This window comes from Colossoma macropomum, unplaced genomic scaffold (genome assembly GCF_904425465.1).
Source record: "Colossoma macropomum unplaced genomic scaffold, Colossoma_macropomum, whole genome shotgun sequence".
In the NCBI taxonomy this organism is placed as follows: domain Eukaryota; kingdom Metazoa; phylum Chordata; class Actinopteri; order Characiformes; family Serrasalmidae; genus Colossoma; species Colossoma macropomum.
In genome coordinates this window covers 4,843,384-4,867,384 of record NW_023494785.1, presented here as the reverse complement: position 1 = coordinate 4,867,384, position 24,001 = coordinate 4,843,384, and the positions used below count along the sequence as shown (strand labels likewise).

Here is a 24,001-nt window from a genome sequence, read left to right as displayed (position 1 = left end):
GTCGGCCTGAACTGTTTGTGAACTTCCTCTGCTTTGTGATATTGGAGTGTGATGGCAATCTGACATTGTTCTGTAGACGTTCTTACAGCCCACACAGATACGCAACCACACTCACACAAACAAGTCTAATTACATTACACAGCGACGCCGTCAGGAGACAAGGCCAAACAAACGGACTGTAAGTAGCTTTATGTAATAATATATATAACATGTAATATGTAATATGTTACATGTATGCATAAATCATAATACATGCCATACATCTAATACAGTACGTACTATATATGTACAGTATGCTGTACACGTATATATACACCATATTAACAATAAACAACAGAACAGTAGAAACTGTGTACTGTGAGTCCACACTCACCTGCACCACAAGATCACTGTGATGTAGCTCTTATTCTGCTGTACACCTACAGCAATAAGCTGTCATTACAATACAGTGATCTCCTGTATTTTTACACAACAACTAAAACTAACGCAGCCCACTGTACAAATTACTGTACATTCACATATCAAAAAAATCACTTTTAATGTTTTACCAGACCTATAATTGTTTTTTTTATTATTTAAATAAAGTAAAAGATGAACAAAAAAAAAATATAGTATAAATAAACTTATTTATTCACCATGTTTTGGACTGCATTTGCACAGAACATCTCAAGAATCCATTCTGAAATCTTATTTGTTATGTTATTACAAAAAATATGTAAAAAAGAGGAGATTTCACAATACAATGATGAACACAGTATATAATTGTGAAAAATTAGTGTTAAATATTATGACATCTCTACTTTGTTGATTAAAACCAACCTCTTTAACTTGAACATTTCAGATCCATTTGCCATTTTGTATTTCAACTGAATTTTGACTTAACTGAACTTCACAGAGAAAGACAGCAGAACGTAAGAACAAAGATTCTAACTTACGATTAGAAGTTCAGGACTCACAACTGAAGTTCTAATAGTAACTAAGCTTTTAAAGTTAAAACCGCTATGTTTATAGTGTATATTAATAATAATAATAATAATAATAATAATAATAACTAGAAGCATGCATTTCCTGAAGGAAACGCAGAATGGTTGTGCAGCTTAAATGGTTCCCGCTTCCTGCTATGTTGCTAGGTGGTTCCTATGGCATCCAAGGTGGTTGCTAAGGTGTTGTTAGGTGGTTGCCATGGTATCCGAGGTGGTTGCAACAATGTAATAGAGTTTTTGTGGTGTTGAAAATGAACGTGAGTCTATGGGAGAAACGAGTTGGAGCGGTGCTGATGTGTGTGTGTATGTCTATATACATATATATATATATATTTATATATTTATATATTTATATATATGTGTGGGTTTGTGTGTGTGTGTATGTGTGTGTGTGTGTGTGTGTGTGTGTGTGTATGTGTGAGTGTGTGTGTGTGTGTATGTGTGTGTGTGAGTGTATGTGTGTGAGTGTGTGTGTGTGAGTGTGCGTGTGCATGTGTGTGTGCGTGTGTGTGTGTGAGTGTGCGTGTGCATGTGTGTGTGTGTGTGTGTGTGTGTGAGTGTGTGTATGTGTGTGTGTGTCTATATACATATATATATATATATATTTATATATTTATATATTTATATATATATGTGGGTGTGTGTGTGTGTATGTGTGTGTGTGTGTGTGTGTGTGTGTAATGTGTAATGTGCTATATATGTATAAAAAAGCTCTCGCAGTTAAAAAATGAACCTGGAGTTTTTGTTAGATGCCCTTTGACGAAGTCAGGATCGTGGTGTTTCTCCTGTAGGTCAGCTCTGAGTGAAGCAGCTCTGCAGGGTACAGTGTTCTGTTCTGGTCATATGTCTGAGGTTTTCCTCCACAGACCCGGTCATTGTATCGGCCTCATAAGAGCCGTTCTGTTTGTGCGGTTTTTCTTCACCCCACTGACCCTGACTCATCTCCTCACAGTGGGCGGGAATTTAGGGGGTTTGTGTGTGTGTCAAAAGTTTGGGGACTTTCTAAATCATTTTAATAACTCAGCATATGATCTTTGTCAGTTTTCTACGTATTAAACTGAAAACGTATAAAAATGTTTTTTTGGTTTTTTTTTCCTTGCAAAAACTGTCGATACGCCTTCATGGGGACAAAACCAAACTCTGCCCTTTTGATTTCCTTGTTGTGTTGTCAGCACTCATCAGCACTCTAACCTTTGGGCCAAAAGTGGTTCAATCTGTGCTCTTTTTACAACATCTTGGACATTATTTAGACAAAACCTGCTCTTCACATTAAGATGAATGAATATACGTAAAGAGTTTGCACATACACCGATCAGGCATAACATTATGACCAGCTCCTTGTTTCTACACTCATTGTCCATTTTATCAGCTCCACTTACTATATAGGTGCACTTTGTAGTTCTACAGTTACAGACTGTAGTCCATCTGTTTCTCTGATACTTTGTTAGCCCCTTTTTACCCTGTCCTTCAGTGGTCAGGACCCCCATGGACCCTCACAGAGCAGGTACTATTTGGGTGGTGGATCATTCTCAGCACTGCAGTAACACTGACGTGGTGGTGGTGTGTTAGTATGTGTTGTGCTGGTCTGAGTGGATCAGACACAGCAGTGCTGCTGGAGTTTTAAACACTGTGTCCACTCACTGTCCACTCTATTAGACACTCCTACCTTGTCAGTCCACCTTGTAGATGTAAAGTCAGAGGCGATAGCTCATCTGCTGCTGCACAGTTTGTGTTGGTCATCCTCTAGTCCTTTATCAGTGGTCACAGGACGCTGCCCACAGGACGCTGCCCACAGGGCACAGTTGGCTGGATAGTTTTGGTTGGTGTTCCTTGTTTCCCCTGTGTTTGTTCAGTCTCCTTGTCTTGCATTGTGGATGTTACTCTGTTGTTTGTTTTCTTTTATCTTGTTGTTTTGTTTCATTATGGACTTGTCTGTTCTTCAAATCTCTGCTACTCAGTTTCCGGACTCTGTTAAAATAATTTGAATCAAAGCAACTCGTACATGCATCCCGCCTCCAACGTTACTGGGGTTAGGGTTTGGGATGCCTCCCAATAGAAAGTACCCTATAAATGATGATTTTATGTATATTTAGCTTATTACGATCTCTATTAATACCTCAAGTTTAAATAGATCATAACATAATCTTTGGCAATATTTTTTAGAAGTTTTTTTTTTTCTTTGAGACTGCAGTTTCAGCTAATTTTAGCTGCTGGTGAAATGGCGCCCCCTAAAGGTGTAGCTGTCACAGTTAGAGGATCTGATTCAGAGCGGATAAACATCAGCTCTGTCTGGGTTCAGGACAGCCTGTGTCATTCCTAATGACTTTTTACATCAAATTATTCCCTCTGACATTTGAAAAAAGTGCAGACACACCCACACACACCCACACACACACACACACACACACACACACACACACACAGAGAAATAACAGAAATAACTCAGCGTTTGTACATCATCCCAGACAGAATATATCTGAATTAGCAAAACCCCTCTTACCTAACCTGTCTGAGTGTTATTAACAGTGAGTGAGAGGAGGTCAGGAGTGATCCTGTATTCCAGCACTAAAGCGGCTAAAGTCAGCACGACCGATCCCTCCACTCTGACTCAGCTCTGTTTGTCAGACCCCATTCTCTCGTCCCTCAGGCTTCACGCTAGTCTTGCATATTCAAACAAGCTGAGGGGGGTTTTGCATCCGTATTTCCATTCATGTGTCGGGTTGGGTCTTCAGTACCCAAACACACAGACTACAAACAAACACCGATCAGGCATAACATTATGACCACCTCCATGTTTCTACACTCATTGTCCATTTTATCAGCTCCACTTACTGATCCACTCGTACCAGCACAACACACACTAACACACCACCACCACATCAGTGTCACTGCAGTGCTGAGAATGATCCACCACCCAAATAGTACCTGCTCTGTGAGGGTCCATGGGGGTCCTGACCACTGAAGAACAGGGTAAAAGGGGGCTAAAAAAGTACGCAGAGAAACAGATGGACTACAGTCTGTAACTGTAGAACTACAAAGTGCACCTATATAGTAAGTGGAGCTGATAAAATGGACAATGAGTGTAGAAACAAGGAGGTGGTCAGAATGTTATGCCTGATCGGTGTGTATTTCACTAAAGTTCCTGAGTTTATGTAATTTTTAGATTGTTACTATAGCGTTGCCTAGGTGGTCATGAAGGTGTTGCTACGTGGTTGCTGTGGTACGCCTGAAGGTTCAGCTCCTTATTCACATTTACACTATTTTCCACTCACTCCAGATGTTGGCGATTCACCCAGGACATGTTTGGCACTCATGCTGTGCTTCATTATTTTAGCGCCGGAGCTACGGGGCTAATGCCGCTAACAGACAGGGTTGGGATGGAAAGGAACCAGTTCAGACCAGGTTACGTCTTGTAAAGTCAGTATTCAGAATACAGTTACTTTTGACATTTTTAGAAGAATATTTTTAGCATACGTACTAAATTGCAGAGGGGAACCTTCAGGGCCTCCTAGGCCTTCAGAGAAGGCCTAATGATTTCTGGGAACTAAAGAATATGTCATTTTTAGTCCGTGTCATGTTTGTTATTAAACTCTGCAAATATTACAACGGTAGTTGTTTAATTCCGGCCAGTCAGGAATTGCTTTTCTCTGTGGTATCTAGGTGGATATAGCTAAGCTAAGCAGTCTCTCCTATTGTTTAACAGCTCCAAGAGTTAGATTAATGACACAGCAGACATCGTTTTATCAAGATAACCTTCGTTATGTCGTGATAATGGCATAAATATCCTGGGATCTTGAGAAAACAACATTTGTTGTGTTGTGATAATGATGCAAACAACTCAAAATGTCAAGACAATAAAAGAAAATAACATCAAGAAACAACAGAGTAAGCATGTGAATCCATGTCCCTTTAGGGCTTCCATACAGTATGACTTGCTGTGAACTATAAAGATGAACAAAACTAGCACAGCACCCACTGTAGAAAACAGGTGTCCTGCTCAATTTTGATTCCCCCACAGAATCCGACTCCCATTTGCATGCAGGCATGTCACGCAGGCATACGTCTGCTACAAATTACATTTATGATTTCAGTTGTTTCTGTTTATAAACATAGATTTTCTGTTTGAAAACTTAAGATTAACAATGCTGTCCAAAAAACAGAAATAGCAGGTGAAATTTCGCATCCATATGTCTACGTGACACGCGAGCACACATACGGGAGCCAGATTCTGCAGGGCATTCGGGATCTGGCACAACACCTGTTGTCTAAAAACCTGGTGCAAGAAAAAAACGTATTAAGACAAATGCTTGGAAGTTCATAAGAATGTTCTTAAACATGATTCTTGTAAAAAAAATTAGGAAGTTTTCAAATATTTTCTTAAGAAAGACTTATTTTCTTACAAAAATTATAACTGTTTTCACATGTAGGCTATAGGTTTTGCTGTCATATAGGTTGGGTTGTCATGTAAACCATCAATATCATGTTACATTTTTTACAGATTATTACTTACAGATTTTTTTGTTTTTTTATTTTAATGACATAATTTTTTGTGACACTCATTAGAAGTTACTGTTTAAGAGGTTTAGCCTGTCAACTCATACAGTCTAAGATAAGTGTGAGACTGTTGTGAGGGTGAGAATACCAAATATTCTTACCATGTAGGTAAGAAAAAGGCAAATTTAAGATCATCTTAAGATAATCTTCTTTCTTAAGTCACTGTTTGTGAATCCGGGCCCTGTTCTTTGTTGACGAATGAGCTGACTGGGTGAAAGAAGTAGTTTAAACTTTATAAGAAATGCTCCCACATAAATATGCTTGGATCCTGGGACACTGTGTGCCCACGAATCAATTGGCTGACTACAGTTAGAATAAAGGCAGAATAGTGTAAATGTAATTTCTCATCAAAGAAAGTGAGAAGCGTTAGATGTAACTCGTCTTCATCAGTCTATAGAATAAGGTGCTGCTCATTAACGGTTGCAGGATGATCTCTTTTCTTGCTGGACGGCTGTTATTGGTGCCAGTGTGTTTGGGAGTGGTGTTGTTAGCGAGCCAGCTGGCTAATGGTTGTGGGACATAGTTTGTGCGGCTCATGCGGACCGACTGTTCTGAGAGAGCTTTCTTCTGTTTATTTCACCCAGAATGTCATCGTTGGCAGCGCTGAGAATCATTATATTTAATCACTGCAAACGACTGCGTGCTGGACGGGATGATCAAATCTTCATAAATAGATCGTACAGCTGTTTATGTGTGTGTCTTGTGTACCTCAGTTGTGCTGATGGCCAGTACAGAGTCTGTGACATCATTTTTCAATTAGTCTATTAGTAGAAGAACATAAATGCTGTGACACATAAGATCGTACTATTAAAGCTGCACTACTTACCCTGTAAAGCCTGAAATAATCCTTTAAATGTTGAGGCATCAGTTCAAATTTGGCCTCGTTGCCCATCTTTACGCATCAGTATCACACACACAGACTCAAAAAGGAGGTTCGGCTCATGTTTAGGCCTCAAATGCAAAATCAACATTATGCTGATGAAGATACGATGACAATAGTAGATAATTCACTCACATCCTCAGACGACACGTCGTCCTTCACCAAGTTTTGACTGAGCTCTCTTTGAATTCTCTTTTAACGGGCTCACAATCATCAGATTCATCCGCTGAGGGGAGCAGATTTTTTGTCAGATCCAGGTTCTGTTGGTTGGTGCAGACCTGAGTGCAGGTGGAGAGTTCACACCTGTCGAAACAAACCGAATCAAAGAAAAGTTTCGATAGGTCTGCACTAAACAAGTAGGTGTGAAAGTGCTGTCAGGGGTCATTTACACTGTCTTAACGGACAAAAATTAATAAGCCCATTTCAAATGATGTAACCGTCACTGCCCACATACTTCCACGTGTCCTTTTTGTTGCCATGGATGTTAAGCATGCCATGTTTGTTGTTGTCAGAAACTTTTGATTCTGCACTGCCCTCTAGATACCGCTAGATACCACTAGAGGGCAGTCCAGAGTCAAAGGTTTCTGACAACAACAAACATGGTGACGCTGGAGAAGGTCATAATCATAGATATACATATCTAGCTGCCGCATTGTCTGTTCTCCATGTGAGGCAATGCGTCTGTGTGTCCACCATGTTGGGAAAGTCAAGATCCACTTGTGAACAAATTCACTTGTATTCAGAGACAATGAGTCTCAGGATTAAATCAGCCACAACTTCCTTATTACTGAATCGAGTTTCACCAAATGTGTTTTGTTATAATCCACAGACACAGATGAATCTAGGCTGCACAGACTGCTCTCAGTAGCTTTAATATCTTTAATAACCGATCGTGATAATTAGCCATCCAGATCAGCAGGAAAGTATTCAGTCTGCCCCCGACGTGAGTTTAGCTCGAGCTCTGGTAAAACACCAGCCAGCTTCTTGTTCGAGTTTTCCCGTTCCACCTTAAATGGTGCAGCAGTCACTTTCTGGTGCCTGAAGCTGGACCATCTAAGGTGGAACTTGAATATTCAAACAAGGTGGTGGCTGATGCACCATTTAAGGTGGAATGGGAAAATTCAAACAAGAAGCTGTCAAATAAGAACCTAACTTCAGGTTTGTATAATAAGGTGCTAATCTATTATAAATGTCTACACGGATTAAGGAGTGTAAGGACTATTAAATGAAATAAGCTTAATATAAACCAGAGGAAAAACAATCACATCAACAGGTTCTCTGTGCATCACCAACCCCACGTCCATATATCTACACATAAACATCACACAAACAATACAAATCACATGAACATAAACATCCACATTCACATAGCACATAAAGCGTTCCCTCTGTTATACAATCCTATCCCACTTTCTGAGTGCAATATTCTTGAAATAGTATAATTTTGGACAGTATATTTCTTAAACTGCCGCTCCGTAATGGTACTGAATGCAGTCCAGCAGCGATGTTGACGTGCCTGGCTGGACCCAACACGGCATCTAGGTGTGTATATCTATGGTTGTAATAATAAACCTACTACAAAAGAGACGAAAGAGGCAGCGTTGTAGACTGTAGTGGTCTGTGAGGCCATTAAATACCTCACGACATGAGGACGAAGAATTCTTTTCGCTTATATTACCAATGAGAGAAATTGATCATGTCTCGCTTCAACTGTTGGCTACACTCACTGCCTCAGTGATTTCCGGTGGTAAAACTCTGTTTCGTCCATATTCATAAGCTTTCAGAAAACATGCATAAATATGGATAAAATGAACACAGAGTACCCTCAGAAGGGTCCATCCATATCCGTACGTTGAGCATAAATGAGCCTTAAGGGTGCTACCTTGTTTGGTGGGGACCTGTCTAACTTCAGTGTTTAATTCGGTTTATTTTCACAAGTGTGAACACTCCACCTGTACTGTAGTCTGCACCAAATTAAAATCACAGGTCTCGGTTGGCTTCCACATTAACCCTGGTTCAGTTCAGCACCAGTGGGAGCTTTTTTTATATGATGGTCCACACCAAACAAGAGAAAACAACATAAAAGCTTGCTTTCCACTTTGCCTGTTTTAACATCTGACTCATATTGTGCTAGCAGGATGCTGCTAATAATGGCTGATAAACCGTTTTCTTGCCTGCCACCACCCCCACCTCGTCTGAGGTCTATTAAAACATTTACATTTATAGCATTTGGCAGACACTCCTATCCAGGATAGGACTTACACTTAGATGATTTTACACAGGTAGGTGAAGGTAGTGTTAGGAGTCTTGCCCAAGGACTCTTATTGGTATAGTGCAGGGTGTTTACCCAGTTGGGGATTGAACCCCAGTCTACAGCGTAAAGGTGTTACCCACTACACCGTACCAACCTTTACTGCAGGGGTGCACAACTCAGGTCCTGTAAGGCCGACGTCCAGCACAATTTGGTGATTTACCTGCTCAACACACCTGATTCAACTAATCTATTATTTGCCAGGTTTAGTGGGTGTGTTTGAGTTGGGAAACTATCAAACTGTGCTGGACACTGGCCCTCCAGAACCAGAGGTGTACAGCTGCTTTACTGTATTTGTAATGTATTCATAAGGGAGGACATGTAAGAATAAACAAACACAGACAAATAATGGTAAGAGAAGGAAAAAAGATAGATAATATTACATTAAAAATATAATAATAATAAAAATAACAATGAAAAAAAGTAAAGGACTTAATGAGAAGCAAAAATTACCAATAGTGTCACATGATAATTATCATTGCTGTACAGAGACAGAATTCCATGTGGGGGTGTGTGAAATACAGAAGAAAGAGTTTATGATTATACAGATATTTTCATATATAGATTAGTATGGAACTGAGTATCGGATCTCAGTATATAAACAATAAAATAATAGCGAGGACATGCATTTGATCTGAGCATCAGCAACATGACTGGTTAAATTCAAATTGACTCACTGCACTGTTACTGTACTTTATGTCTATTTATACGACAGTTAGTTCCGGCCATGCAAGCTGATTGGTTGAGAAGCGTTCTAACCGTGCTGTTATTTCGCAATGACATCACGTTTTTTTCACAAACACTGTATCACTCCGCTGAGACACCGTTGCTAAGCAACAACTTTGACAGCTGTAGGAGACGCTCAAGCCATTTGAACGTTTTTACTTCTTACTTTGCCACAAACTGAAAATGGATCATTTTAAGATCACATTTGACCGACAGCCGATTTGGTCAGACTCTGAAGATGAGACGACACTAAATTCCCAAACTGTCGGTTGGTCTGTGTGGAGCTGGAGAACAAACTGCCGGCTGTGCAGTGAGTGGGCGGAGCTCTTTACTCTGACGTAGCAACAAGCTGCTCGTTAAGGAACTATAATTTGGTGAAGGAACTGCGAACATTAAAACATATTAAACGCCGCGTTCACGGCCCAGTTTATTAATTTATTACTTTATTTATTTAACTGTTGTATAAAAGCAATAGAACATTCGAGGAGTGTGTTATCGCCAATGACATCACGGCTGTGATGATGTACGGCGACCAAATCACAGCCATGATGTTATTTTGCGATAACACACTCCCTCTGTGTTCTATTGCTTAAGTATTTATTGCACTATTGATATTTGGACAGTCAGTTACTGTACATGTTTTTACGCTGCATACTTAACATTTTACATATCGCTGCTGTCAGATCAAAACCTTGTATCTCCAAAATGGTAACTTTACAGGAGAAGGAAAAACCCTACTTTACCTTTAATGTAAGTCAATGGAACCAGAATTTTTCCCAAGTCATTTTGGTTCGTTTCTTTTGGTCCATTCATCATGAAATTTACAAACAATGTAAAGGGCAACAGGCATTTTCAAATTATGTCAAAAACTGAAAAACGACAAAAATGGAGATATAAGGTTTTGTTCCAACAGCAGCGATATGCTCCTCTCACCTACATTTGCCTATATATGTACATTATATTTATACTTGCAACATTCTGGGAAACACATTTAGCATGACTAACAATACTAACCTTCACCTCATACAATATAAGGTAATTCACAGAGTACACTACACTGGACAAAGGCTCTATAAAATAGGATTAATAGACTCTGAAATCTGTATACACTGTTCACTAAACACTCCTGACAATTATATACATGCCTTGTGGTATTGCACACCAGTCAAACAACCCATCTCCCCATCCCCATCACTCTGTCTGTTAGGTGACACATCATCAGTCCATCTAAACAAGGAAGAAAACAGAACACTTTTGGTGGCGCTAACCATCGCTAAAAAGACTATTCTGACAAACTGGAAAACAAGGAAAAAGATTACCATCCATCAAAGGAAAAACATTCTAATAGAACACAAAGCTATGGAGAAAAATCTCAGCATCTATCAAAAACAAATCTCAGGAATACGGAAAAACATGGTCAACACTTAATAGCATCTACAACCACCTTAACTTCCATCGGCTTTTATACCTACCTGTGGTGCCTCTACCCGAATGTTCCTGGTCATGTATTAACGCACACACACACACAAACACACACACACACACACATACACACACACAAACACACACACGCACACACACACACACACACACAAATAAATATATATGGCAGGTATTATAAATAGCTATAGCTCAATTCATTGTCTGAGGATACAAATATTATAATTACTGTTTTTTTTGTTTTTTGTTTTTTTCCCCTCTGTTTTACATGTTCTATATGTTTGTTTTTTTCTTCCAATTTCTATCCTTTTTTTTTCTCCTTTATTCCCCCTTTTTTTTGTTTGCTTGTATGTTGCTGTGCAGTTTGTTGTCCTCCCTCTACACGATGACAGCATGTACTAAAAGAAATTTGTAATAACAGTAATAAAGAAAAAAATGGTCCCCCGAAGAGTGGGGGTGGTGGCGGGCAAAATAAATAAATAAATAAATAAATAAATATATACATTTATACTTGCATATTGTACAGTATCGCTTACCATGGTTACTATCCTGCACTTTATATGTAAATAATACTGTATATTGCACTTCTGGTTAGATGCTACCTGCATTGGCTCTGTACTTGTACTCTGTAATCTAATCTAATCTAATCTAATAACAGAGCAGATTATTATTGCTCTGACTGTGATACACATACACTTTAAGCGTCTCTACCTTCTATTTTTCTATTTTCCTGATGGCGAATATAACAGGTGGAAAGTACCAGAGAGCTTGTATCCCTATAAAAATGATGACCACGTATGTAATCTGGAGCATTTGTCACAGTGTGAAAACAAACGAGCCAGATAAAGATACAATGTCATAAAAGCTTTAGCAGAAAGCTGTGAAAACACCTAAAATATGGGCTGTTCCACATTCTCACTGTGTGTTTTTGACCGATAGAGACAGAAACCACATAAGCAAGTCTGTTTACACAAAGCAGTTATGCAATTATTTTTTCGCTGAACCATCACTGTAACTCAGAGTTAGTCCTGGTATGGCAGCGTTTCAGAAACTCCTGCCCAGGGTTTAAGAGCTCAGCCCCCATCTGGACTCATCAGTATGTGTGGCATTCTTAAGACGCTGTGGCAGAAGATGAGCTCATGCAGAAATCTCTCAGATGGCACACTGAGTGTCTGTCTTTTTTTTTTTTTCGGGCATGTGGTGGAGCAGGTTGTTTGTGCTGGGAGGTGTTTCTGCTTGTGATTTTCTCACCCTCTCACTCTCAGTTTGTTATGCAACTCAGTTCAGGCAGAGGTATTGGAGCACTGCCGTGCCTGCGGCGCTCTTTTACCAGCCTGACCCATGACCTACTGTCATATAATACATGATAATATACATGCACATAGTGCTACATGGGCAATAATGGAGTATCAAATCACTGTCAGAACAAAACTTATTCATTTGAAAACACCAGCGGCTCTTTATGTTGTGTTAAAATTTCATAATTACTGCAGAAACAAAAATGCTCTAACTTTACTTTAACTAAGATCAAATGTTTTTCCTTCTCCTGAAAATTTCAGGGATACAAGGTTTTGTCCCAAGAAAAGGTCAATAATGTATCATATAATACTTGTAATACGTACCTACCATAGTAGACATGGATTATTCTCAGTTCAGCAGGGACACTGAGGTGTGAAAAAACTCCAGCAGCACTGCTGTGTCTGATCCACTCAGACCAGCGCAACACACACTAACACACCACATAATACCTGCTCTGTGGTGGTCCTATGGGGGTCCTCATCTCTGAAGAACAGGGTAAAAGGGGGCTAATAAAGTATGCAGAGAAACAGATGGACTACAGTCTGTAACTGTAGAACTACAAAGTGCTCCTATACAGTAAGTGGAGGTGATAACTAATAAGGACAGTGAGTAGTGTGTTAGTGTGTGTATATATATATATATATATATATATATATATATATATAAATATTTATACACTGATCAGGTATAACATTCTGACCACCTCCTTGTTTCTACACTCATTGTCCATTTTATCAGCTCCACTTACTATATAGGTGCACTTTGTAGTTCTACAGTTACAGACTGTAGTCCATCTGTTTCTCTGCATACTTTGTTAGCCCCCTTTTACCCTGTTCTTCAGTGGTCAGGACCCCCATGGACCCTCACAGAGCAGGCACTATTTGGGTGGTTGGGTGGATCATTCTCAGCACTGCAGTAACACTGACGTGGTGGTGGTGTGTTGTGCTGGTACGAGTGGATCAGACACAGCAGTGCTGCTGGAGTTTTAAACACTGTGTCCACTCACTGTCCATTCTATTAGACACTCCTACCTTGTCGGTCCACCTTGTAGACGTAAAGTCTGAGACGTCTTGGAGAAAAAGTTTTTAAGACAAAGGAGATGTACAGTCGTTATTTAGGCCGAGGCTTTTTTAATTTTATTTTTAGTCAGATTGACTCCACTTATATGTACCTCTGAATCCGCCTCACATGATACAAAACCAGACTAAACCCTTAGTGGTAAACTTATACATACAGAAGAATAAATAATTATGCATATATGCAATAAATAATGATTATGTAAATTGAGTTTGTATTAAAGCAGTTTGGAATCATTTACAGGCGTAGATGTTTATGTGGGATTTTGTGGATTTCCTGAACAGCTAACCTGTTTCCCATTTGTCTCTTTCTTCCACTTCCAGAACGTCTTGATTGTTGAGGTAAGTGAAGAACACACTTCAGGCAGAAAGACAGAATGAAAGAGGGAGAGAGAGAGAGAGAGAGAGAGAGAGAGAGAGAGAGAGAGAGAGAGAGAGAGAGAGACAGAATGAGATTATTCAATTCTTATCATAATTAGTTTTGTATCAAATGAAATTGAGGGTTCTTGCACTGTTCAATGTTCTAAATGTTCCTAAATGTTCCTGATGATGTTTTGGCAAAACTGTGACTGAATATTTACATTTACATTTACATTTACATCATTTAGCAGACGCTCTTATCCAGAGCGACTTATAAAAAGTGCTTTGTCTATCCAGAGAAAATATCTTTGCTAGTTACCAATAGGTTAGAGAGAAAGTCAGTCCTGAGCTCAGATACTGCTAGAATCAGAAAGTCATTGACACCTAGAGAAAAAGGAACAGAGTTAAACACAGCAGTGCAATACAATACAATACAATACAATACGTAAGTGCAGTACAATACTTTACAATCAATACTTAATTCAGTGCTCATTTAAGTGCTGTATAAACTGATGTGTCTTCAAGCTGTGTTTGAAGACCACAAGAGACTCTGCTGTACGGACAGCCAGTGGGAGGTCGTTCCACCACCTGGGTGCCAGCACAGAGAACAGTCTTGATGCTTGCTATCCGCGCGCCTTGAAGGATGGCGGGTCAAGCGTGGTACAGTTCGAGATTTGACCATTGACATCAAGTAGGGAGGGACTGGTCCATTTTTGGCTTTGTAGGCAAGCATAAGGGTTTTAAATCTGATGCGTGCAGCTACAGGAAGCCAGTGAAGGGAGCGCAGCAGTGGGGTGACGTGGCTGAACTTGGGGAGATTGAAGACGAGCCGTGCTGCTGCATTCTGGATGAGTTGCAGAGGCCTGATGGCCGCATAGGAAGACCAGCCAAGAGCGAGTTGTAGTAGTCAAGCCTTGAGATGACAAGAGACGGCACTAGCACCTGGGTGGCCTCTCGAGTGAGAAAGGGTCAGATCCTCCGGATGTTGAACAGCAGAAATCTGCATGACCGAGTTAGGTTAGCAATGTGAGTCGAGAACGATAACTGGCCATCCAGAACCACAACAAGACTTCTTGCCTCTACAGACGGGACAATCAGAGAGTTCTCGAATGAGATGGCAAGAGCATGATGAGGACCTGTAGTTGCAGGGATGAATAGCAGCTCAGTCTTCCTAGTATTGAGCTTCAGATGGTGAGCTGCCATCCATGAAGAGACGTCAGACAGACATGATGAGATCCGACTGGAAACCTGGGTGTCAGAGGGTGAGAAAGAAAGCATTAGTTGAGTGTCATCAGCATAACAGTGATAAGAGAAGCCATGAGATGATATTACATTGCCAAGAGAGCTAGTGTAAAGAGAAGAGGACCAAGAGCCTTGTGGGACACCAGTGGAGAGCCTGCATGGAGAGGATATGGACCCTCCAGGAGAATATGGTCACAATAATAATATTAAACTGAACTGAATTGACTGAGACACACACAGAGAGAGAGAGACAGACAGACAGACACAGAGAGAGGAGAGACAGACAGACAGACACTGAGAGAGGAGAGACAGACACAGAGAGAGGAGGGACAGACAGACACAGAGAGAGGAGAGACAGACACAGAGAGAGGAAAGACAGACAGATACAGAGAGAGGAGAGACAGACAGACACAGAGAGAGGAGAGACAGACAGACAGACACAGAGAGAGGAAAGACAGACAGATACAGAGAGAGGAGAGACAGACAGACAGAGACAGAGGAGAGACAGACAGACAGACACAGAGAGAGGAGAGACAGACAGACAGACAGAGAGATATCCGGAAAAGACAGTGAGGGAAAGAAAGAAAGATATACAGAGAGAGAGAAAGAAGAAAGAGATACAGAGAGAGATAAAAGAGTAAGGAGAGAAGGAGAGAAACTGCAGAGAGAGAGAAGAGGGAGAGAAACAGAACCATAGAAAGAAAGAAAGAAAAAAAAAGGGGGGGAAGACAGGTAGAAGAAAGCAAGAGAGAGAATGAGAGAAAGAGGAGGGAAAGAGAGACAGGAAAATGAAAGAGAGAGTGAGAGAGAGAGAGAGAAGAGGGGGGAAACAGAGCGAGAGAATCAAAGAAAGAAAATAAGAGACAGGCAGATAAAAGAGAAAGAGACAGCGAGAGAGCTAGAGAGAAAGTGTGAGAGAGGGAGAAAGAGACGTAGAGAAAGAGAATGAGACAGAGAGAGAGAGAGAGAGAGAGAGATGTAGGGAAAGAGAGAGAGGGAGAGAGAGAGAGAGAGAATGAGACAGAGAGAGGGAGAGAGAGAGATGTAGGGAAAGAGAGAGAGGGAGACAGAGAGAGGGAGAGAGACGTAGAGAGAGAGAGAGAGAGAGAGATACTCATACTTTTCCATTTGTTTGCCATCTGTGGTTGGGTCTCCGAGTCGAGGCCTCATGTTTTCTTCCTCTGTTTTCTGTTTGATTCATGCTGATGTGAAACTCTGTGGGTGTTTGTGGAGGTTTCCTCTCAGACGAGCTGTTTTCAGTGTGGAGTCAGTGGTGTGAAACCCCTCCATTCCTCCTCCATTGACTAATCACTCCACTGATGCTATCGTCGTTCACTGCCATGTGACCGTGATGCTGTTCCTTCACTCACTTCTTCCCCTGATTAGCAGATACTCACACTTCCTAGATCTCTCAGAGCCTGGCCCCGCCGCCGCACTGACGGGCTCCAGAGAAAAAAGACGGAGTGATTTAAAAAGAGGAAAAAACAGATTAAAACTGAAAACACATGGAGTTTAAAAACACACACTGACATATTAGTGCTGAAAAAGGACCATTAGAAACCTACCAGGCTAACCCATGAGTGGAGCACGGAGATGTTGGTAGTTTAACTGGGTATTAGTTATACTCAGTGTACTCACGCCTATGACCTCCTCACAGCAGGTAGATTCTGTATTACTGCCCACATCATCCTTGTGCTGTTAATGGAATAATCTGAAAATATAATAGAATAATCTTCGACTGCTATGCTGCTCGCATGGAGCACAGAGTGCCCTGATGAAGTAAGAACCCAGTTCTGTTTAAACTGAGGAGCTGATTACTTATTTACTATAACTTGGCTAGAATTAGGCTGATCAGCTAGCTAACGGCTAAATGATAGCTAACATGCTAAACAACAGACTGATAAGCTAGCTCGCATGCTAAACAACAGACTGATAAGCTAGCTCGCATGCTAAACAACTAGGTTGAACAGCTAGCTAACAGGTTACAAAAGCTAAGAGGCTATAAAACTAGGCTGAGCAGCTTGCTAACAGGCTAAGATATAGCTAACAGACTAAAATATAGCTAACAGGTTATACAACTAGGCTAAACGGCTAGCTAACAGGTTAAACGGAAGCTAGCATGCTAAACAACTAGGGTGAACAGCTAGCTAACAGATTAAAAGATAGCTAGCATGCTAAACAACTAGGGTGAACAGCTAGCTAACAGGTTAAAAGATAGCTAGCATGCTAAACAACTAGGTTGAACAGCTAACTAACAGGCAAAAAGAGATTGCTGACATGCTAAACTTAGGCTGAACAGCTAGCTAACAGGCAAAAAGAGATTGCTGACATGCTAAACTTAGGCTGAACAGCTAGCTAACAGGCAAAAAGAGATTGCTAACATGCTAAACTTAGGCTGAACAGCTAGCTAACAGGCAAAAAGAGATCGCTGACATGCTGAACTAGGCTGAACAGCTAGCTAACAGGCAAAAAGAGATCGCTGACATGCTAAACTAGGCTGAACAGCTAGCTAACAGGCAAAAAGAGATCGCTGACATGCTGAACTAGGCTGACCAGCTAGCTAACAGGAAAAAAGAGATCGCTGACATGCTAAACTAGGCTGACCAGCTAGCTAACAGGCAAAAAGAGATCGCTGACATGCTGAACTAGGCTGACCAGCTAGCTAACAGGAAAAAAGAGATCGCTGACATGCTAAACTAGGCTGACCAGCTAGCTAACAGGCAAAAAGAGATCGCTGACATGCTGAACTAGGCTGACCAGCTAGCTAACAGGAAAAAAGAGATCGCTGACATGCTGAACTAGGCTGACCAGCTAGCTAACAGGCAAAACGAGGTCGCTGACATGCTGAACTAGGCTGACCAGCTAGCTAACAGGCAAAAAGATCGCTGACATGCTAAACTTAGGCTGAACAGCTAGCTAACAGGCAAAAAGAGATCGCTAACATGCTGAACTAGGCTGACCAGCTAGCTAACAGGAAAAAAGAGATCGCTGACATGCTAAACTTGGCTGAACAGTTAGCTAACAGGCAAAAAGAGATTGCTAACATGCTAAACTTAGGCTGAACAGCTAGCTAACAGGCAGAAAGAGATCGCTAACATGCTAAACTTGGCTGAACAGTTAGCTAACAGGCAAAAAGAGATTGCTAACATGCTAAACTTAGGCTGAACAGCTAGCTAACAGGCAGAAAGAGATCGCTGACATGCTAAACTAAGCTGAACAGCTAGCTAACAGGCAAAAGGATGGCAAAAACACAACGATTCGATGTTACAGGTGATTATACACCAGTGAGAATGTGCTTTTGTTTACTATATTCCTTTTCTGCTAATAGATCCTCTAAATCTTACACACTGCACCTTTAAGTTCGGTACTTAAGATCATAAACCGCTAATGGACCAATTGGCCTCTGACCAGTGAGGGAGTCACAAATCAGGATCCCTCCAGTCACTTTTTTAATGACATTTGTGGCATTAATCACATGAAGAATATCACCTTTAGCAGAGGAAGCAAATCAAACTACAAAGATATGAAGATGTTAAAGCAGTTATTACTCCAGTAAACAGTAACAAAGTGCTGTTCTTCATATTTATTTAATATATTTACATAAATTTCTTTTTCCTTTTTTAAGCCGCTTTTCCCAAAAATCTGCCTAATTCAATCAAAAGTGGTTTGGTGTGAAATGGTTCACTGTAGAGAAACTTACAGACTCAGATGTCTTTACAGTGGTGTTGATAGGAACCAGGGGTCACCATGACTACAATGCAAATAAAGCCATGGTATCCCAGATATTCGCTAGGCCATCGCTGTCCGAACCCAGGTGGTTTATTAAGGTTTTGCGAGGCCATTGCTATGGTATCCCAGGTGGTTGCTAAGGTGTTGCTAGAGCATTGCTATGGTACCCCAGGTGGTTGCTAGGGTGTTGCTAGAGCATTGCTATGGTACCCCAGGTGGCTGCTGATGTATTCCCAGGCTATTGCTATGGTATCCCAGGTGATTGCTAAAGTGTTGCTAGGCCATTTCTATGGTATCCCAGGTGGTTGCTGAGGTATTCCTAGGCCGTTGCTATGGTATCCCAGGTGGTTGCTAAGGTGTTGCTAGAGCATTGCTATGGTATCCCAGGTGGCTGCTGAGGTATTCATTTCTCTCTAACATTTCTTTGGTGATTATTATGGCTTGTAAGCCTAGTTAGCCTAATTGTTTATGCCTTGCTGATTATTTTGCATTACATGTATCTCTCCACCATTACAAGGCTTAAGTCATCCGTTTTAGCCCAAACACTTATCTCAAAAGTATTGTAAATCAATGTCTCAGACATCAGGCAGCGTATTTGTAACCACCTAATGTAACAACTTTCTGTAAGGGAGCTTTTAGAGCTTTTCAGACATCTGGTTCCCATCATGACCACTGTGAACAACTCAGTAACTTTCTCTAGAATTGATTATCTCACATCAAACCACTCTGAATGACTTTGTTTACATCTTAAACCCTTAAAATCTCAGGCTTATTACATACTAAATCTTATTGTTCAGTAACTACAGGGACTTCAATGCAAACTGGCTGAGCTCTTAGGTTATAGAAGTGTAATAAAACTGTGCAGATTTCCCTTTAAAAGATCAGCATCTTCATTAATGCCACATGCAGTGCATGTGTATGCTTCTGTATGCTATGTTGTCCTGTCTGTGTGCGCAGGCTATAGTGGACACGGGGAAGACCATGAAGGCCCTGCTGCAGCACGTGGAGATGTTCCAGCCCAAGGCCGTTAAAGTGGCAGGGTGAGTGGAGCTGAGTTCATTATAACAGCATGAGGCCCAGAAACCCTGCTGCTGTCACTTTCTCCTCTGATCTGGCTCTGACTGAAAGCCATGCAGTTGTTTTTGTCTTTGTTGCTTTGGTCATTGTTGTTGCCGTTGCTGTTTACAATGTTGTTGTGCTTATTGAAGGAACTGCAATAGTTCTGTAATGAGGCTGCTCACTGTGTGTGGGCTCAGATGTTTCTGTTTAACCCTGAGGAGTCTAGAGGTGTTGTAGTTGTTTTGCTATTGTAGCGGCCAGCGAAAAAGAAGAAGACGTTGCACTTTAAAGGAGAATGCTCTTTTATTGAACAGGCAAACAGGACCGGGAACCATACAGCTCTCCTTAAAGGGAGACCCTTAACCCACTCAACTACCTGCAACCTGATGCAGAATAACACATGCAAAATTTGTACACGTCAACTAACACCAATAATTAATAAACTATCCTTTTTTGATGTCAAGAAATGACGAAACATGGCAAAACTGTCAAAATCCAATTTCAGAATTTTTTGGTAAGTACAAGATGTTTGACAAATTTCTCTTGCTCCAAGTAAATTCCATTGAAATATAGAAAAAATACATAAATAAAGGGTTTTGTTCCAAAACATGTTATAGACCACTTTCCAGAGTTTTCCTTTTTTTCGTTTCTTGGGTATCCCAGGTGGTTGCTAATATGTGTATGTGAGTCTGTGTGTAATGTCTATGATGGACAGTGTGAGAGATGACCTTTGTAGCATCATTTGCGTAGTTAGATCTGAATTTTCTCACATTCTGCCGCTCGTTTCCTATGGAAAAATATATATATTTGACTGAATACTGTACAAAAACCGTTCATGCGATCAGTCCATCAAATAAGACAAATGCTATTAATCACACTGAATTACACAATATAATGTGTTTAATCTCAAGTACTTATTTAAATAATGTAAGAATCTTAGAATAAAAACAAAAATAAATGCAGTGAAATGTAAGAAGACTGTGTTGTTTGTCAGTAAGGTTATGAATATGATGTTTAGATAAATGCTGTCAGAAGAATACAACTTTGTTTCCTGACTTCTCGCTGCTCTGCAGCCATCACATGGATTTGTTCAATTCCATCTGCCGCACCTGATTTAATTTAATGAAGGACTGATTAGATAAACTAGGTACTGGACAGTAACTGTAAACACTGGACTCCCTCAAGGACAGCCTTGGAACACACTCACATGCAGAACAGCCACAATAGATTGTTTGGTTCTTTATCTGTATTTGTTCTATTTTTAGTGTATTTTAAACAAAAAATGCTTACTGTCCAGAAAAATGGCTCTACACATCACTTTCTCAGATGCCTAAGACTTTTGCACAGTGCTGTACACTCACCAAGCACTTTATTAGAAACACTATATTGATATACTGAGTAGGGCCTACCTTTGCTCTCAAGACAGCCTCACCTCTTCATGGCATGGATACCATAAGATTCTGGTCCATGTTGATGTTACCGCATCATGCATTTCCTGCAGATTTTTCAGGTACATTTTCATGCTGCCAATCTCCTGTTCTACCACATCCCAAAGGTGTTCTATTGAATTCTGATCCGGTGACTGGGAAGGTCACTGAAGAACACTGAACTCACTGTCATGTTCATGAAACTAGTTTTGCTTTGTGACATGGTGCATTATCACACTGTAAGTGGCCATTAGAAGATGGTAAATTGTGGCCTTGAAGGGAAGCACATGGTCAGCAACAATGCTCAAATATGCTGTGGTTTTTAAGCAGTGATTGATTGGTATTAACTGGCCCAAAGTGTGCCAACAAACCATTACCCCGTCACATTACACCGCCTCCACCAGCCTGGACTGACACGAGGCAGGTTGGGTCTGCTAAATTCTGAGCCTAGACTCTGTGTGCCCCAGCAGAAGACGAGATTCATCAAACTAGACTACAGTCCAGTTTGGGCAAGCCGCACATGAAATGACTTTTTTTTAAACGACTTTTGAAATGCACCATGTCATGGATCAGAATTCAGAATGTGGTAAAACAGGAGATTGGCAGCATGAAAATGCACCTGAAAAATCTTAAGCAGTGATTGATTGATATTAACAGGCCCAAAGTGTGCCAACAAACCATTCCCCCGACCCATTACACCACCTCCACCAGCCTGGACTGACAGGCAGGTTGGGTCCATGGATTCATGTTGGCGCTGAATTCTGACCCTAGACTCTGTGTGCCTCAGCAGAAGACGAGATTCATCAAACCAGACTACAGTCCAGTTTTGGCAAGCCGCCTCAGTTTTCTGTTCTTGGCTGACAGAAGTGGAACCCAACAGGGTCTTCTGCTGTTGTAGCCCATCCACCTCAAGGTTCAATGTATTGTACAGTTGTACAGTTGTACAGAGTGGTTATCTGAGTTATCGCAGATCTTTTTGTCAGCTCGAACAAGTCTAGCCATTCTCCGTTGACCTCTGTCATCAACAAGGAAGTTCCATCAGCAGAACTGATGCTCACTGGATGTTTTTTCTTTAACGCACCATTCTGAGTAACTCTAGAGACTGCTGTGTATAAAAATACCAAGATCAGCAGGCTATATTTTGGTTTGTCCATCTGAATTTACATGACCAAATCGTAAGGCAAATTATTCAGCAATTTCATGAAATAAATGTCAATTTTTATTTATTTATTTTTTTTTAAGTAAAAGTTCCCCTCAGATTAACAGAAAATGTGTTTTATGATACACATATTACTATATGCTTACAATTTACTGCTGAAAGCCAAAAATCTTAGACGCTCTTTGTATTATTTTATAAAAATCATTTTTACAAAGCAGATCTCTGAAGAGACGCCATCTGTTTATAGTTTATAGCCCAGATTTGTGGAAAAATGGGTCGACTTTCAGTAGAATTTATTATGTTTTTATTATAAGAGTTTAAAATTACATCACCCATCTATTTGACTGGAACGAAGACAGTTACAGCTCTCACACCACACCCACCTTTTAAATGTAGCTTATGAAATATGAAAGTTATGCAGAATATGACGAAGTGCGTTTTGGAACCACCAGAGGTCTCAATGAGTTGAAAAGGTTAAAGAAGTAGAATATATAGAACAGACAAAGCAGCTAATAACACAGCCATCAGGTCCCAGCCCGTCTGGCACCAACAATCATGCCACAGTCCAAATCACTGAGATCACATTTTTCAACATTCTGATGCTTGATGTGAACATTATCTGAAGCAGCTGGCCCATAACTGCTTGATTTTATCTGCAAATGCTGCCACACGATTAACTGATTAGATAATTGCACGGATGAGATGGCGTGCAACTGTTCCTAATAAAGTGCTCAGTGAGTGTATGTATGTGTACAGCTGGAGTTGTGAGCTGCAGACCATAAAATATCACCTGTTAAACCTACAAATACAAATGTGTTAAAGATTGAAAGTTTTGAATCTGCACTTTCCACACATTTTCTCCACTTGTTTCAATGAGCTATGAGTCACAACTAATTAAGAAAGAGCATTCTGTGCCGTAAGATTAAAGCAGTTTGGGCTTTTCTTTCTCTCTCCACAGACTGCTGGTAAAGCGCATCCCAAACGGACCTGGAACACTTCCAGACTGTGAGTAATGAGCATGCAGGGCACTTCATTAAACGATGTTAACTATTTGTGTACACTGGCTGGCCACATTATTAGAAACATTGACTGTGTACTTCCACTCACTGACCACTTTATTAGAAACACCTACCTGTATTTCTACTCACTGACCACTTTATTAGAAACACCTACCTTGTACTTCCACTCACTGGCCACTTTATTAGAAACACCTACCTTGTACTTCCACTCACTGGCTGCTTCATTAGAAACACCAACCTTGTACTTCTGCTCACTGGCCACTTTATTAGAAACACCTACCTTGTACTTCTACTCACTGGCCACTTTATTAGAAACACCTACCTTGCACTTCCGCTCACTGACCACTTTATTAGAAACACCTCTGTTATATTTACACTAACTGGCCACTTTATTAGAAACACCTACATTGTACTTCCATTCACTGGCCACTTTATTAGAAACATCTTGTACTTCCATTCACTGGCCACTTTACTGGAAATGTAAGTACCTTATATCTCCACTGTGTCAGTGTACAGTAACAGACTGTAGTCCATCTGTTTCTGCCCAGTTGATCAGCCCCCTCCTCCTCATTCATCATTGGTCAGGTTTTGACCACAGGGCCACTGTTGACACTGACATGGTAGTGACATAATAGCAGGATGTTGCTGAGGTTTCTACACACATCAGTGTCAATGCTAGGTTGACAGTGGAGTGGTCCATCAGCCAAAATTACAGATGAGCTACAAGAGAGGGGTTT

At 40.6% G+C, this 24,001-nt stretch overlaps 1 protein-coding gene across 1 annotated transcript in view; it reads left to right on the top strand.

Moving 5' to 3' along the window:
- prtfdc1a (phosphoribosyl transferase domain containing 1a) overlaps window positions 1-24,001 on the top strand; it is a 39,366-nt gene that overhangs the window by 10,988 nt on the left and 4,377 nt on the right. Inside the window, exons 5-7 of the mRNA XM_036581713.1 lie at window positions 13,594-13,611; window positions 19,558-19,640; window positions 23,204-23,250. Coding sequence (XP_036437606.1) covers window positions 13,594-13,611; window positions 19,558-19,640; window positions 23,204-23,250 — 148 coding nt within the window. The remainder of the gene's footprint in view (window positions 1-13,593; window positions 13,612-19,557; window positions 19,641-23,203; window positions 23,251-24,001) is intronic.